This window comes from Eubalaena glacialis, chromosome 2 (genome assembly GCF_028564815.1).
Source record: "Eubalaena glacialis isolate mEubGla1 chromosome 2, mEubGla1.1.hap2.+ XY, whole genome shotgun sequence".
NCBI lineage: Eukaryota > Metazoa > Chordata > Mammalia > Artiodactyla > Balaenidae > Eubalaena > Eubalaena glacialis.
Window position 1 is genome coordinate 13,580,699 of NC_083717.1, and position 16,986 is coordinate 13,597,684.

The 16,986-nt window shown below is 44.3% G+C and overlaps 1 protein-coding gene across 1 annotated transcript in view; it reads right to left on the bottom strand.

Moving 5' to 3' along the window:
* The window catches only part of SPAG6 (sperm associated antigen 6), a 72,268-nt gene extending 67,568 nt beyond the window's left edge, over positions 1-4,700 (bottom strand). The window contains exons 1-2 of the mRNA XM_061181593.1: positions 4,676-4,700; positions 4,501-4,596 (exon numbers count right to left, since the gene is read on the bottom strand). Of these exons, the coding sequence (XP_061037576.1) occupies positions 4,501-4,596; positions 4,676-4,700 (121 nt within the window). The remainder of the gene's footprint in view (positions 1-4,500; positions 4,597-4,675) is intronic.
* Positions 4,701-16,986: the final 12,286 nt, after the last annotated feature.

Consider the following 16,986-nt stretch of genomic DNA (forward strand, 5'->3'; position numbering starts at 1 on the left):
TCTATTTAAACATGTTGAACATCTGCTCTATGCTAAGCATTATGCTAGGCATGAAATTTACATCTGGTAGAGAAAGCAGAAACTAAACCATTACAGTTGTGATAAGGACTATGAAAGAGAAACATTAGAAGCAGGGAAAGATAAATCAATAAACTCAACCTGCTGGGAGGGCTCAAGGAAGGTTTTCCTGAGGAATCAACATCTAAACAGAGCCATAAAGAATGAGTAGGAATTAATCAGGCAAAGAAGTGTAGGAAAAGGTTCTAGTAGTCAGAGGAGCAAAGGTCTTGAAAAAACATTCAACAAATGTAAAGTGCTTTTAGGAAACACTTAAATAACTTTTCAAAAACATTTAATCTGTGACATTAAAATGTAACCCCACAATCTGCCATTTCAAAAACCCACTCTTACAGGTTTATCTACAGCTTGGATTTTTCTTTTTAGTCATCAAACTTTTCCTAAGAAAACAGTGAGATCCCAGCCCTGGTTGCATTATTTTCTACTTATGTACCAATGCTTAGATAACAAAACAGATAAATGTCCATGTAGGAACAACGATTTGGGACACAGAATAAAATTCTGAAAAATCTTGTTTTTAGGACATATTGGTAGGTGCATAAAAATTCAGAATTTTTATAGTTCCCTGGAACATTTTCCACTTAAGTATATGAAAAAGAAAGAAAGAAAGAAAAAAAAAGCCCTCTATCCCTACCCTATCCTTAAAAAAAAAAGTCAGTGCTTTGAGTTAATTATCGTACATTCAGAACTATAAGACTCCTTTTATATTGGCAAATACATCAAATTTAAAGGGCATAATTGGTTAAGTTTTCTGAAGTTGCTTTACTAATTATCTTTTCAGTTCTAATATCCTTTGGAACAACAGTTTTTGTAGGAGAATCATGGTATTGTACATGTACCTCCCAGGATGTGATTTAAATACATTATAAATGTTTACTACAGGCTTTTCCTTCTCATAGCAAATTGAAGTTCTAGATCATTAATATGAAGATTTTCCCCCTGCCCAAGACACATGCAATTTAAAATCATTTTATGTCAACATATATTACTTATTTTCTTGAATTATGAACCAAATAAATTGCCTCAATTTGCAAATTAGCTTCATACAGGTGCATATTTAAAGAGATAGGCAAACTTTTCTATTCTTACTCTTCTGAAAATGTGCATAACTATGATTTGCCATGTTTACTGTTTGCCTATATATAGGTTACAAGCAAAATATTACAAAGTATTATTTTAAACTTTACCCCCACTTTTCTTATATAAATAGCTGCTTCAGAAGAAGTTTATTTCGTGCAGCTAAGCAGTTTAAAAGTCATGTTCTTCGGGCTTTTATTGGCTTATTTTAAAAGACCTTCTAAACAACCAAAGAGTGGCCTGGTACTCCAATATACCACAAAACACCTTTCTTATATTTTATAATTAAACAACCACCACCAATTGCTGAAATTCCACAATTGGTACAACGATGTATTATCACTACCATTGAAGTCATGTGTTATTATTCAAAGAGGGGAAGTATCCAAATTCATTTTTAAATAGCTGCAAGATGTAATGGCCCAAACATACAGGGTTTGAGGGAGCATAAAGAGATTTTATAACAAACATTAAACTTTTTAATCTTTTCATGTATGTCCTTTTGATTTAGAAGGAACAAAATCTCAATGAGGAAAAAAAAAAACTCTAGGTTATAGACACATTGTACACAGTTCTTTCTAGTAACAATTTTGATTGGAACTCAAACTTATTTTTGTCCAAATACTCTGAAGAAGATATCTTGCAACACTGTTTTATAATTACTTTGGACATATTTAATAGAGCAGATTCTCTCATTAGCACATCAAAAACACAATGAGAAAGATCAGAGATTTTAAATGAAATAAAACTTCATTGATAACTTTTACCTTTAAGATTCCTTTCACACTGAATGAATTTAAAAATTCTAAACCAGTGAACTACTGATTTATCATGATACCTATATGGAAACTTTTTTTCACATTATTTTGGATCCATGATACATATTTATTTAAACAGTTTATTAGGGGAGACAAGTGGGAAAATAAAACAAAACCCTCCCAGGTATGCAGACAGTATGTCAAAGTCAGGAATAAAATGCACTGGTATCTTATGCTACCAAAATGAAGTCACTTGACTGAAAAAAAAAAAAAAAAAAAGCTTGATCAAAATATATACTTTATGTACAAATATTGTGGCTCATTCAAAAGCATTTTTAAATCCATGGTGATGTTTTAAAAATAAATCATTTAAATGGTTGACTATTAAGAGAAGTTTTCATAACAAAGCTTACAGGGTTTTTTTAAATTAAAAGAATAAATATATTGGAATACTCATCTGTCCCTATTTAAAGTTATTAAAGGGGTGCTTAAGTTGAATTTAGATAACGTGAAATACATTAAAATAAGTTCCTCAGGGGAAAGAAAAATCTTACCATTCCATCAAGATATTAGTCAAGTGCAGATAACTTCAAAACATTAAGTTATATTCCTTTTGTATTCCATTCCTTCATAAGCCAGACCGTAAGTGGAAATAGGTTGCTATTTAAGAATGCCGTATCTAAGTCACTTATACTTTGGTGATGACTTAGCCTGTTTGGATTGATTAAATTCCACAATATATTCTACATTGTATACTTATGGGAAGAGATAATCTGTCACTATTACACTAAAACATGATATTCTGTATCTTAAGTTATCTGTACATCCATATTTCAGTATCAAATTTATAAAAGAATGTCAATCATTTTCCCTTTTTAAGAAATCATGTTTTAGTTTAGCTGTATACATACTGTCCAGAAAATTAAATATTTGTAAATAGCAAGTGTCCATTCACGAAGGCCACTGAGTAGGACTGAAAGGGAAAAAAAATCCAAAAATAAGCGCATTCAAAAAATGTAATATGCTCTAATGAAGTTAACATGGTCAGTACATATGAAACACTGTGTGTCCAGCACTGTTCTGGGCACTTCGAGGAGTATATGTGCATGCACACAAGCACACACACACGTGCAGAAGAAAGAAGACGAATTCACATGAAACAACTGTAGAGCAAAAGACTATCAACTTTGAAATTTTCAAAATGGAGAACAGATTAGTGGTTGCCCAGGGTTAGGAACAAGAGGGAGGTAGGTGTGGCTATAAAAAGGCATCACAAGGGATCCTTGTGGTGATGAAAGTAGTATCTTGACAACAGTGGTGATGGATACACACGGTATAAAATTGTATAGAACTAAACACACACATACACTTAAAGTACAAGGAAAACTGAAAAAGAAACTGATGATTTTTATCAATGTCAATATTCTGGTTGTGATATACTACAGTTTTGAGGTACATTAGCTCTCTATATTATTTCTTACCACAGCATGTAAATCTACAATTATCTCAAAATTAAGTTTTTTAAAATGATTACAAAATACACTTTCCCTATTCTAAATACATCCGCCTCCCAAAATAAAAACATGCAATAATAAACACCAGAATCCCTCCCAGTGACAAAAGAAATTGCCAGCTAGGTGCAGTAGTAATTCCCCTCAAAGAAACCCAGAGTAAACATTATGTCTAAACATTCTAGCCCTGAAAATATGTTCTGAATTTTCTTCAAATCCGTGTTAATTTAATGAGTTTTAAAGATCACATCCCATAAATTGAAGATTTCTCATGACACAGCAGCAATAAAATTCTACCTTCAGATGGTGGTGGAATCATCCTTAATCAGAGACAGAGACAGAGACAGAGACAAAGACGGGGGGGGGTGTACCACCATTTTCTTCTCTGTTTATGTTAAAAGATAAGAAGCAAATCACACACACAGGCACACACTCTTCCTCTCCCTGTAGAGTCTACATGAGTTCGGATCGAGACGTGTAATAAGAGCACCATAAGGATTTCTCAAAGCTAGGTCTTTGCCTACTTGGAATCTCTCGGAAAATATTCAAGCATATCTTTGCTCTTTCGCTAATGCAAGACAAGAAATAACGGGTCAACTGCTCTGGAATTCTTTTGGTGTGAGAAAGTCAAGTCGAAGGTGATCAAAGGCAGGGCATCCGGATAAAATGGGTCTGATTAGGGTAGACTCAGACAACCTGACATGTGCTTGGTTGCGATAAAGATGGAAATAGGGACGTCGGGTCCCTCTCACACAAATCTGGAAACCTGACCCGCTGAAGAGACCGAACGCTTCTACAGCCTCCGCGGTGGGTTGGAGGAGTTTAGGGACGCTGTCCTCCCGTCCCCATCCTGCCGCTCCCCAACAGCTCAGCCGGCTGGGGAGCGGGGCGACGGGGACCCGGGGCGAGGCGAAGCCAGGGGACACTGGGCGACGAGGGGCCAGGGATACGGGGTGAGGGGCGAGGCAGGGCCAAGGACCCAGGGAGACTAGGAATGGAGGTGCGGGGCGAAGCCGGGGCAGCAAGGGACGCGGGGCCGGGGCGCGGGGCGACGCGAGTGCGAGGTGAGGGCTCACCCGCGTTTTGCAGCGTCTCGATGTTCTGCGGTCTGGTCGCCAGCTCCGCCACCATCTGCACGAATTGGGTCCGGGCTTTCTGGTACTGCTCGAACACTGCGGGGAGAGACACGCTGGAGCGCGCCGCCCGCGGCCCCCGGGCCCCGCCGTCCCCCGTCGGGGCGCCCGGACCTACCTTGCAGCACCTGCCTCTGACTCATGGCGTCCTCGCCACCAGCTCGGCGGCGCCCGGCTCGTCCGCGCCCGGCCTGCGAGTCCGCGGAGGGGGCGACCGCGGCGACCGCTCGGACTCCGACGGGAGCCAGGTCTCTCTGTGTACCCGCGTCTCCCGGGCAACCGACCGGAACCGGAACGCGGCCCTCTCGCGGCAACGGCGGTCCCGGGCGTGACGTCAGGGCGCGGTGCTCGGGCGCTCCGTGCGCGGTTGGCGTCCACCAGGGAGCTCAGCCTGCGCGACTCCCCCGACGTGCGGAGCTCGCCCGGCGGCCGGGGGAGCCGTGCGCCGTCGAGGGTCACACCCTATGGGCACAGGCGTCCGCCAGGAGGTCAGGGAGTTTCACAGACCGAACCCGGAGGGAGCCCCACGCACCCAGGAACCCGGTCCAAGTGCGGCGAGACAAGCAAAGTGCTGCGATGGAGTCGCCTGGGCTTCGACGGTCGAGAAAAATCTCACATAGGACACTGTGTAATCTGATAAATACATTACTGTCAGTACAACCTTAAAGTCAGATGTTTTCCCCTTTAGTCCAGCTTTTATATACCCGGCATTTCAGGTTTCAGGATTCCTGGAGGGTCAAGACAACTATGTTCATACACTTAATTATACTGTATTGAAAACATTTAATAAGCACTCCTAGAGATTCAGTGAGAAAAGCAGACGAGGAAACAATATGATAAACGTCCTGTCTTCCTTGACTTTCTCCAAATTACTACCAACTTTGCTGTTTCCTCACTTTTATGTGATTTTTAAACATGTTGTCTTTGTCTTTTAAATTTAGGCTTCATTCTGTTGAAGGACATTTCCAAAAGAAACTGAGAGAATCTTTACCTGGAAAGTCTTGATTTAAATTATCTTAACCAGACTTCCCTTGCTGACATAACTTTAATTCTTTACCCGGTTTCATTTGACAAAAGTTCGGTAGTCTATCACTGGTTTCTAGTTTGTCTGAAAACTGTATACCAAATGTTTCAGTGACAGGTGTCAACTTTAAATGTTCCTCCATCAGAAACTACAATTTCGCCAGATGTCAAGTGAGCAGATAGTCACAGCTGCTGCTGAGTAGTGCCAAGACAGGAAACCTCTTGATATCTCTTCTTTAATAGAAGGGATCATGCAAACTTAGCTGGGGTGAGTCCTATATAATAATCTTTCAAATCTCACTCTGACTTGAGCTCTCTGATAAAGTCCTGGTATTTTGTGAAGCCCCAAATAGTTGTGGAATGGACTAGCAATCAGAGAGAGGAGTAAGTATGTTAAATACTTACAGCCGGGTCCCTACCACCCCCAGAACAGGTGCATGTCTTTTGCTCCGGAGTTCAGAAGCCAATGATACCCACAATCCCTTTACTTAACTCTGAGGCATAAAGTTTAACAGTGATCTCCACATTTCCCTAAGGAAACAGGTCCTTTAGAATTAAAGTTTGTGTGTGTACTAATTTAGAGATTGGGGGGGAGGGACAAGTTGAACAAATAATTAAAATGGCAAATACACCTTCACTGTAATTTTATTTTCAGTTCCTTGTTGCATTGTGAAAAAAGAAATCCCCTTAAAACTAAAAGGGTCCATATTTGGTTTCAGTCCTTTAACAATTCAAACTCCGAAGTGACTACAGCTGCCATTTTTAGTAATTCTTTTTACTATGTATTTTCTACTTGAAACGTGTTGAGGTAAGAGCTCAATAGTGAAAAAAAGGCTAAACCTATAAACATAACAGTCTACTTACGGAACCTTGCAAAGTTTGAAAACTTAAGTTCAAGTGGTATATAAATTATTTTTAACTATAGATTCTGAGTATTTGTCATTAACAGTGTCTGTGGGTTAAACTGTATTGTTCCTGATGAAACACAATATAGAATTCCTACTTTATATCTGAAACTGGACATACTAAAGAAACTAGATCTTTGCTCTTTATTCTAGCTTTCTTTTTTAAAATCCTTAAAATTTAATGGAGAACTGTAACAGATTAATTGTAAAACATAAATGAATTGTTAGTAATTCAAATATAAGATATGCCAAAACTGAAAGATTACTTTTACTGACAAAGCCAATCTATATTTTCTGACTCACTTTTCAACTTACTAACTATAAAATAAAATACCATTCTGTTTTACAAAGCTAGTTGAATACCCCAAGATGACGTACACACCTCTAACAGTTAAGCAGTGAGAAAGAAAACTATTCAAAGGGATATGTCAATTAAAAACAAAAAAGGAAGAAAAGGTGCTATTTAAGATTACTCTTCTTAAAGTACCAGCTGACTCTAATAGATATACAGTGTACTTGACACATTAAACTATACATTTGATTGAGAATGAAACTTATTATCTGAGTAACTTGCAAAAATGTTTCCAAGAAAGATTTGTGTGGAAGCCTTTGTCCCCTTTTGTATAAAGCTAATCACATGTAATTTCAAACTCATTTTTGCATTTATCTTTTTATGAAAATGAGACTCAAAAAAGACAACATTATAAAGCCAGTTTAAAAATCCTGTTCTGTTTCTCTTTAAAAATCTGCTCTGGGAATTCAGAAAAACCCATTATCATGGGAATATATTCTGCACATGCCTAAAAGAAATTTTACTAATTTTAACAAACATGTTTTCTTTCCCTTCAGCTTCTAGAAGAATTTTAAAAGTTAAAGCTTTATATGTTCTAAGTAGATATTAATATCCACATTTTAAAACTGCTGTTGAATGAATCAAGTGTATATATATTCCTCTCCCAAGCCAAAAACATTAAATATCAGTGTGTGCCAGACACTACTACAAACAGAATGTGCTTGTCTTCTAGGACATGAAACCTAGTGGGAGATCGACATCTAAAGAAAGTTTAATTCATTAAATAAGCATATACTGCAGCCTGCCCTGTTTTAAGGGCTACTACTGCACTCAGCACTTTAAGTGCCTTGGGAACAAAGAAGAGGGACTTAGGATAACCTAGGGGAAGAGGTGAGAATATCTAAAACATCACTTAACTAATAAAAGGTGTCTTGTTTTTAAGAAAAATTAGCTTTTACCTAGATATGAAATCTCCTTCCCTCCTCCCCCAAAGAATTAAAACATAATGGTAGTATTTAAATATGCATTCATTTGGCAACTGCATGTAATTATGCAAGTCATAAGAATACAGTAATCATTTTGCCAACATCAAATCTAAAATTAATATTTACATAGTTGAATGAAAAATAAAGGTATTACATACCCCATAACCAAGTTAGTGGACTCAAAATATTACCTATAATGATGAAAGCAAACATATGACATCTTAAATGTTGCTCTGCTCCTCTTTTGAGTAAAAGCCTCAGGAGTTTACATTTGGGTTTTAGCAGACCAACCGGTTGTGCCATCAAGTTTGTCAGCAGAGCAGAAAAGACTCGGACACTTCCATCCAGAAAGAGAAGATTAACATTTCTATGCTGATGTTGTGTTTGTGTCTTGTTTCCTATTCTTTGCTTTTCAAGCCTTTTAGAGTCAACTTATATTTTAGACTTTAAAGTTTTTACGTTTCTTTGTGTTAAGGCCAATAAAATGTTTAAATGACAGTGATTTTGCTGGCCCCAAAGTTCTAAAGATACACCTGTACATGGCTTCCTTTTCCAGTAATTCAGTGGATGCATAGATTGAACTCATCCTTTCCACTTCCAAAGACTGATACTAAAAATTGATGATTCTAATGTCTGAAATACAGCATAACATTTTCGAAGGCAATGGGACATGCATAAAGACCAATTTATTGCTGCCTGGTGTGCGTGTGTGTTATGTGAGTATCTTCTTTTTAAAGACTTATGTGAATTTTCCTTTAAGACTGTACCCAAACCCCGCACCACCAGATACCCTCTAGGCACCCTGCCATATAAGTCGGTCAGCCACTCCTCAGCGCTCCCCAGGGCCCCCACCCCTTTAAAATCTTGGCCTTGTTGGACTTCTCTGAGACAAGGTCGGTGCTATTCCTTTCCCACGTTTTTATTACTACAGGACGCAAGAGACAAAAGATGGAAGGTGCCACATAGGAAAAAAAACCCGGAGCCCACCAAGCGCGCATCTAGGCCAAGACCCAGGAGGACGCGGCTCACGCATCCTCCATGTGCGGGTCCCGCCAGGGCTGCGCTGCGACTCCGCCCGCCGCAAGCGGAAGGTTCTGGGCCGACGCCGCGAAGCTAGACGTAGGCGGGTCTCCGCGCGCGCAATGGGCACGGGGTCCCCGCCTCGACGGCGCTGGCCTCGGGCAGGCAACTGCGTTCAATGTGGACGGGGTGTCGGGGCCCCAGGAAAAGGGAAGAACGCGATGCTCCTCCAATGTCCTCGGCTTTTCCTTTAGGCCAGAGTTTCTCAAACTCCAGCGGGCACCTCCGCGGACTCCGCGTAGTTCTCACCGGGGAGGGGGCGCGGGAATCTGTTGGGGTTGGGGTCAGGCCGTCGTTCGAATCAGAAACCCGCGAGGCACCCGCCGTGGGTCACTGGGCTGGGCCGAAAAGGAGGCGCGGGGGCGGCAGCGCCGGCGGGAGGAAGAGGCGGGGGTGCGCGGCCCGAGGGGTAGAGTGCGGAAGCGTGGCGCAGGCTACGCGCGGGCGGCCCCCCTCTAGCGGGGCCTCCGGGGGCGGCCGCGGGCCTGCGGGTGTGAGCGAAGGGGGAGGTCCAGCTTCGGCTTGCTCGTAGCCCTGCGGGTCGCCGGCCTGGGGATCAGGAGGGAAGGGGCCGCAGATGCCGCAAGCCGGCGTCTGCTGGGGGCGGGTTGCAAGATGAAGAAGGCCTCTGTCCTTTCGCTTTGCTTCCCCCGGCCAGGCCTCCAGCAAGCACCGCACCGCCGCGCGGGCTCTAGCGGACGGGTCGCGCCCCGAGCCTCCCCGCGGCGCGGCTGACCCGTGGGCCCGGGAATGGTGTGGCCAACTCGCAGGGGCGAGCCCGGAGCGGGCGGAAGCTGGAACCCCGGGAGCAAAGGCCCCGCAGCGTTGCGCAGCCAGAAAAGCTCGCGGCGGCCGCTCCGTTCGGCCCTGCTTCCCCTGACTTGCTTCTCCCGAGACTTAAAAAAAAGAGAGCCCCGTTGGCAGGGGAGTGGGATCAGACTCTTTTGGTCGGGAGTGGGGTGGGGGAATCCTACACCACCTTACATCACCCAGCTCCCTAGACCCCGGTGGCGCAGGCCGGATCCCAAAAGCTGAGTGAGGAGCCCAAAGCTTACTTTAAAAAAAGGAAAGAAAAAAAAAGCTGCATGTCACTGCGCATGTGCGAGCCTCGTGTTTTTGGTTTGTTTTTTTTTTTTAATTTTTGACGTCATTTCGCTACATCAAATCTCAAGCCAAAACTTCTTGCTCATTGATTACTCTGAAAAATAATTGACTGTATGCTCTGACTCGTAGGAAATACTGCAAAAGTACAGAGAGACGGTGTTCAAGGTTTCTGCTTTCACAAAAATAGCACAGGCTGACTATCCACCCTGCACGTCGGTTCCCCCCACAGATTATCAGAGCCGAGAGAGAGCTCCGCTAAAACGTAGGCTAGACTTGGAAGACTCAGTGGCACAGCTTCCCATTTTTTAAGTGGAGATAACTTGCGCTATGATTTGCATCGTCCTTAGTGCAAGTAAGCTATACAACACAACTCCTGCCTTTTTTTTTTTCTTTTGGTATTTCTGAGGAAACATCTGAATATTGCTAAAGCTGAACTACTTTACGTCCTACTCCAGTGTTACCTCATATTTATTTTTTAAAGCGAAGAATAAAGGCTTTCATATGGACAACATAAGAAAAGATTAATGACTACCAATATGAAGAAAATACTAATGCCTTTCCCATTAATAAGACAGGAAATGAATAGTAAAGAAATGCTTTTTATTCTAGGAGTGCTTTCCCCCCCCCCCCCGGTTAAATAATACGTAATTGCTTATCATTTTGATTATAAGTCAAGGGTAAAGGTCTTGGAAGTTTACAGATAAAATTAGATGTATACAAGTAATGTCAGTATATTTATAGTCAAATCCCAGAGAACCAAACTTACAAACTTTTGGCTTAAAGATTACCTTGCAATACTAAGGACACCAAATGGGGACAATTAAGATAGAGACTTCTGGTAGCACAACTGGATAGAAAAACCTTGATTTTTTTTTTTAATATGATGCTTATGCATAATGCTTTAAACGTATGGCAAACATCTAAGACTGATACCAATTAAGATATCAGTTACCTTTCTTGGAAAGTGTATTCTCAGAACCCATTGCAGACCATGATAATATAATAGACTTGGTTGCACTAAGGTCTGTCTTTAAGTTTAGAGAGCCTATACGAATTGTGTATATTAAGTTCATGAAAAAGGATTTCCTTAAGCCTATTTTAAAGGTTGCTTATATCATTCTGTTGTAAACTTACTTTATTCTAATGAATTTCCTTAGAAGTGGTCTCCAAAGTGATAATTTTAACTGGTGAATAATTTGAGCAGAATGATTATTTAGTAAAAGTGAGTGGAGTCCTTCAGATCTCGTAACCTCTTTCTCATTAGAAAATGATGGCATAGTTTGAAGAGAACCCAAATGAATATATTTTAAGATAATTGTCATGAGGCATATTTAGAAAGAAACAGCTGGTAAACACATTTTCCCAAGCTTACCCTGACTGACTTCTTCAGTTACACTAGAAAACAAACTGTAATATATCATGTTCAAAGGAAAAACACTCTTCTGAGTTAATTACTGGTAACATTAATTTTCTGATTCATGAACGGCTAGATGCTTTCTAAACAGCACTCCATTTTCCCAGTATCATTTATACTCAAGTATTTTGGATGAGTGTTTATTGAACTTAGGAGTTTTGTTCAGAAGGTTGGAAAGGAGTCAAAAATTGCATGGTAAGATTCTATAGAAATGTAACCAATTCCAATAAAAAGTCCTCTGTATGGAAGTACATTATGGAAATGACGTGGTTGTCAGACCTAATTGCTTGGCTTTTGGGTCCTCAGAAGAAATTCTACAGCCTTAGGGGTGTAGACTCAAAAGCAGCAGCATTTCTGGTTTCAGTTTAAATAAAACAATGAAATCCATCATTATTCAAGTCAATAGCGATAATTCACATGAATATGAATGCACTTTGATCTTATCCTTCAATTCATTGAAAGACACAGTCGTAAAGAAAAAGAGAGATAATCTCTTTAACTTGGTCCAAAGCAAGTTGTTGGAGCTTTTCTTTCCTGAAAGACCATAGAAAGGAACTTTTCACTAAAGCCTTGCTTTCGTGTTTTTCAGGTGGAGGTGGGGAGTGTTGGGCAAGCTACAGGTCATTATGTTGCCCCCAGGAACCAAGTAGTGCTAACTTTCTTCTTTGAGGTAAACTGTCTTATTTAATGAACTTGACGTTTTGTGAAGCTTAAAGGTGAACCCCTTTCATAACATCATACCTAAGAAGCATTCTAGGAGGCATGTTGATTTGAGTTTACCATCAGATATGATTAAGACTATTAACTGTTTTCAGTATGTTTTAAAGATTAAATTAAATAGGATATTTCAAGCTGCATTGTCTTAGATTTGCAGTATCCAATAGTAGCTCCTTAAGAATTCCTGTTGAACTGTGAAGACAGTTAACACCTTGCCTGTGCTGTATGAAAGTAACTTTAAAATATCATCTTATGCCTATTTAACCAATTTCCAGACACCTTTGGTGGGAAAACAACAAAGTTACAAGTTCTTATTCTTAGAATTCTGGAAACATCTGTCAGATATTTTTTACTACAGTCACCACATTCGAAATATAATTAGGTAAAAATATGCATGAATGAGGATATCTGATTAGTGCCACTGGCTTGGAAAATCTTTACCTTTTCATTGAGTTCATTAAAGATATCCAAGCTTTATAGTAGTTATTAGTAAGTTTTATTTCTCATAAGGGTTGTTGAACTTCTGGAATCCTCTGGAAATTCAACAAATATTTGTTGAGGGACAACAATATATGTTAAAGGGACTCCGGAGCATACAAAGATAAATAAGACAGGTGCTTGTCCTCAAGGAGCTTTAAACTTAAAAATTTCAGCACATCTGTGATTTACATTAAATGTCAATCTAGGAAGAACACTCCACTAACTTAATAGCTGTTTAAAACCGGGTCATTTGTTAAGAGCGATGAAATTTGGCAATGCATTTATTTCCCAGGGTTATCCTACTAGCTAATCAAAATATTTTGCTGGATACTTTGAAGATTTTTCTTCAATAAAAACTTGTTTAAAACATTAACAAGAGTTCTGTTAAAAATTAAATCAACGTCCTAGAGCCACAGACATTAGAAAAGGCAGAAAGATTCCTAAGGGTTAATGTCAATCATTTTCTTTATGCATCCCCACTGCTGAGGTCTGGTGTGGTTCATCACATGAGATGAGGGAGAAAAAAGTGCTCCATCCACTTATGTATAAGAACAAGTATCTGGAGGTAATGTTTGAGCTACACAAGCAGTTATATTATGAATTTCATGCAAAATATTCGTGGTAGACAAAGAAGAGAGAAGACTGTAGCGTTTGCCTGTGGTTATTACCCAGAGGAAAGCCACCTTTACCAAGGGCAGACACAACCCTAAGCTCTTTGTGTCGATGTTACTAGAGAGGGAGTGGGCATCTTGACTTCCTTCTTTACCACCATCCTTATTGCTGATATCTAGAAAAGCTTTTTAATGGACTGGCCATTGACAAAGAAATTCGGCTCAAGTTGGAGACGAGGGCACCTGGGGCTGGGACGAAGCCGAGCGCCGGGATCTCGGGGGCTCAGGTGCCTGCGCGGCAGCGTGCGCTTGGAGCCTATTTATCTATTGTCTGCCATGGGGGCAGGGCCGAGCCGAGCGAACTAGCTTTTGAGTGGAGCTGAGGGTCTTGGAGGATGAGGACCCGGAGGGGTGGGGGCGAGAGATGTCAACGAGGGCAACCTCTAGAGTTCTAAATGCTAGACACCGAGATGTACGAGGCGGCGGCGGTACCCGCGGCTGCAGCCCTGGCTGCAAATCGCCGTCGTGTGGTTGCTACTGGCAACCGAGCCTTTGCCGAGCGCGCAGCCCCGCAGCCCCTAGAAGGAAGGTGGCGAGGGGAAGCGGCGGCGCCGCGGCCGCCCTGGCTCGGCCGCCCGCAGGGCTCGCGCTCCCGCCCGCGCCCCGCGGTCCCTTCGGGCTGTGACCACTGCTGTGCGGCACGTAGGGCCCCGAAAGGCTCTCGGGTTGGGGGTGTCACTGCCTCGGGAGCGTCAAATTACTGGCGTCCTCCGCGAATGCAACATGGCAGCTCTGGCTCAAAGACTGGGCTCTTTCAGTCCGCCGGGGAGGCGGGGGCTGCGGACTCCGCTGCGCGCCCGCCGCCTCCCTTCCCAGCCGCGAGTCGGCCTTCCTGGCGCCCCCGCCTCCGAGCCGGGCCCAGCCAAGGGCAGCCGCGCGCGCCGACTCGCCTTGCGCTCGCCCCTCGGCCCTTTGTTCTCCACTCGATAGGCAGGCACCTCGCTCTTCGGGGGCTTTTAATGGAGACCGTGGAAGACAGGGTGACCCCGGGTGGGACGCCGACGTCCTGGCACTCCCCAGAGGTGTGTAGCTCCCCGGGTCTCCCGAGGGCTCCGGAGCGAGCTGAAAGCGCGAGTCCGGGATGCTAACTCGACACTACCCGAGAAGCCGCGTCTCGTCGGGTGGGTCCCTTTCTGCCAGGCCTGGCCCGCCTTTCTCTTCCTTGCTTCCAAGAGGTGTGAGGCGGGAGGCCAGGGCTGGCACGCGACCCCCGCAAAAAGACAATGCCCGTCACCGCCCCAAGGAAATGAGATTCTCCGCAGGGGAGAGGAAAGCTGCGGGCTCGCAATCTGGGAAAAAGGGGGAGAAAAACACCCGTTAGTCCTGCGCTGGGCTCCACGCCGCATCACACTAGCCCTTGGGCGCGGGTGGAGCCCGGTGCAGCCCCGAGGTCCCCGCCCCGGGTCGAGGGGGAGCCGAGCCGCGGCGCCCTCCACCGCGAGTGGGGGAGGGGTCGGTGCTCCGGGGAAGGGGGGAGGCCAGGGGGAAATTTGCATTTTTAAAAACGGCGGTTCCGAAACGACCTTGCCACGTAGACAAGCCAGTTGTGACGTTCAGCACAACGTGCTACTGAAATACCGAAATCCGCCACCAAATGGCGGCTCCTGCAGTCTGCCGCGCCGATAAAGAGGACTCGCCGGGCGTCGCCCATTTTAGGCCGCTTTCATTTCTCTGCTGTTACCCCGGTCCCCCTCCCCAAGCCGTCCCTTCCTCTCCCCGTTTTTGGGCGCACGTGGGACTCCTGGGTCAGAGAAGCGTTTCTGCCCCGGGGATCAGGCAGGCGCGGACTCTGCTGGAAACCGCTGCGTCCCGGCGGCTTTTCAGAGGCGATACCCCAACCTCCGACCGCCCGATCCTCTGCCCCGCCGGGGTCTCAATGGCGCCGGAGTGCGAGAGCACCGGACCTTCCAGGTTCGCCCTGCCCGGAGACCCAGGCTTCGCATTTGGGTCCCAAAGTGTGGTCCTTCGCCCAGATCTTAAGATTCCTATCGCGCAGCCACCCCTTCCTCGACACTGTAACCTGGTCAGGTTTTCTTCCCAGGGGATTAGAGCTCGTTCTACCCATTAAACAAGTTCAACTGGAGGACCCTTCGGGAAGGCTGAGGCTCAGCCTTCGGGAACCCTCAAATGGCGGTTTTATATTCTGTTAATAATTTGGCTTACAGTCTTTCCAACAAAACGCTAAACTCCAAGGACACCTTGTTATTGAAGGAGAAAGGGCATAGGGTTTGAAGCAGCCGGAGGGAGGAGGGCAAAGCGAGGCGATAATCTGGAATGGCCCCGCAAGGAATCGCTTCTGAGGGCTTTGCAGGCGACGCCGCCGCCTCCCGGGACGTGGGACACTTTCCTGCCCACGCTGAGCTCGCGGCCCAGGGGCCAGTTGCCGCGCCTCGGTGTCCCGCCCGGTGGAGAGGCCTTCGGCAGGACGGGGGCCGCCTTGTGAGATCACGCGCACCCGGCTGTCGCCGCCGCTCGCCACCGGGTCCGGCCGTGGAGACACGACTTCGTTTTCCCGCCTCCCCAGCCTGCCAGGGCCTGGGAATCTCGCTTTCAAAATTGGCGGGATCCGAGTCCGCCGAGCCGAGGGTGGCGCGCGGCGCACGCGCAAAATGGCCTCCCGGTGCCCCGCGGCCTGGGCTCGAGCGTTGGGCCGGGTCGAACCCCGCGGCGCAATCGGGGGCGGAGGTCTGGGCTGTCGCTCTTTGCGGTTCTCGGAGAGCTGCTAGTTAAAAAATAAAACAGGGAGAAGGGCCGTTTTCTCTGTAACCGGTCCTTTTGGTAAAGGCTCCCTAATCGGGAAGGCAGCGCTGCCGGGAAACGAAGGTCATTTTCTCCAGCCGGGCGTCCTGTGCCCTTTCCACCGGGCACCCGAACATAGGAAGCCTTTCTTTCTCTTTTTTTTTTTTAAGCCGTTGCTCTTTCCACCCTAATTACCCTCGCCCCCGCTTTATCTTGCAAGCAGCGCACTGCGCTCCTGTCTTCGGCTTTCTTTGACTATTTCCACTCGTGGGGGCACTTAGACTTAAGACTGGAGCTCCTGGACAGGCTTCGCTGTCTCCAGTAACTTCTTTATCCATCTCTGTAACGTTCTCATTCCTTCCATCCCAATTTTCGACGCCTTTCCCGAGTACCCTAGTCCGCAGCCTTCCGAGGGTCTGTTGGGTTCTAGCTAACTTAGAAGGACAGAGTTGAAGAGCGCCGAATCCGCACCGAACTTGAAATCACGATCATTTTGAAGCTTGGAGTTGATGACCACCCAACAATCAGAGCAAGAAGTAACTTTTTTTTTTTTTTTTTAACTGAAATGTAGGTGACTCTGAGGGAACATCACTTGCTATTTTGGGAAATTCCCTTCTAATAGCCTCTGGGAGGGATATTTTAAGAAAACAGAAGAATGGGGGTAATTTAACTCATCCATTGGAAGTTTTATTGAGTGCTTACTATTCATTTAGGGGGTTAAATGAGACTTCGGGTGAGTTTTCCACAGGCACTTGAACTTCTTCAGAAAACTCATAAGGATCCTGGAGTAGCCTTTCCAGTGATAAATGACTGTTGATGTCGTCGACTTGATGAAGACAAAAAGTTGATGGTGAAGTCTTCATGTGAGACCTCTAGAAATTGCACATTCAGAAAAAGAAACTGGTGCAAATAAAGGAAATCCGTTTCAAGAACCAAAAGAAGAAAAAACGTTAAAAAAAAATTAAGTGCGGAAACAGGAAACACTAGACTGTGTAAACATTTTCGGAGACTTTCATAA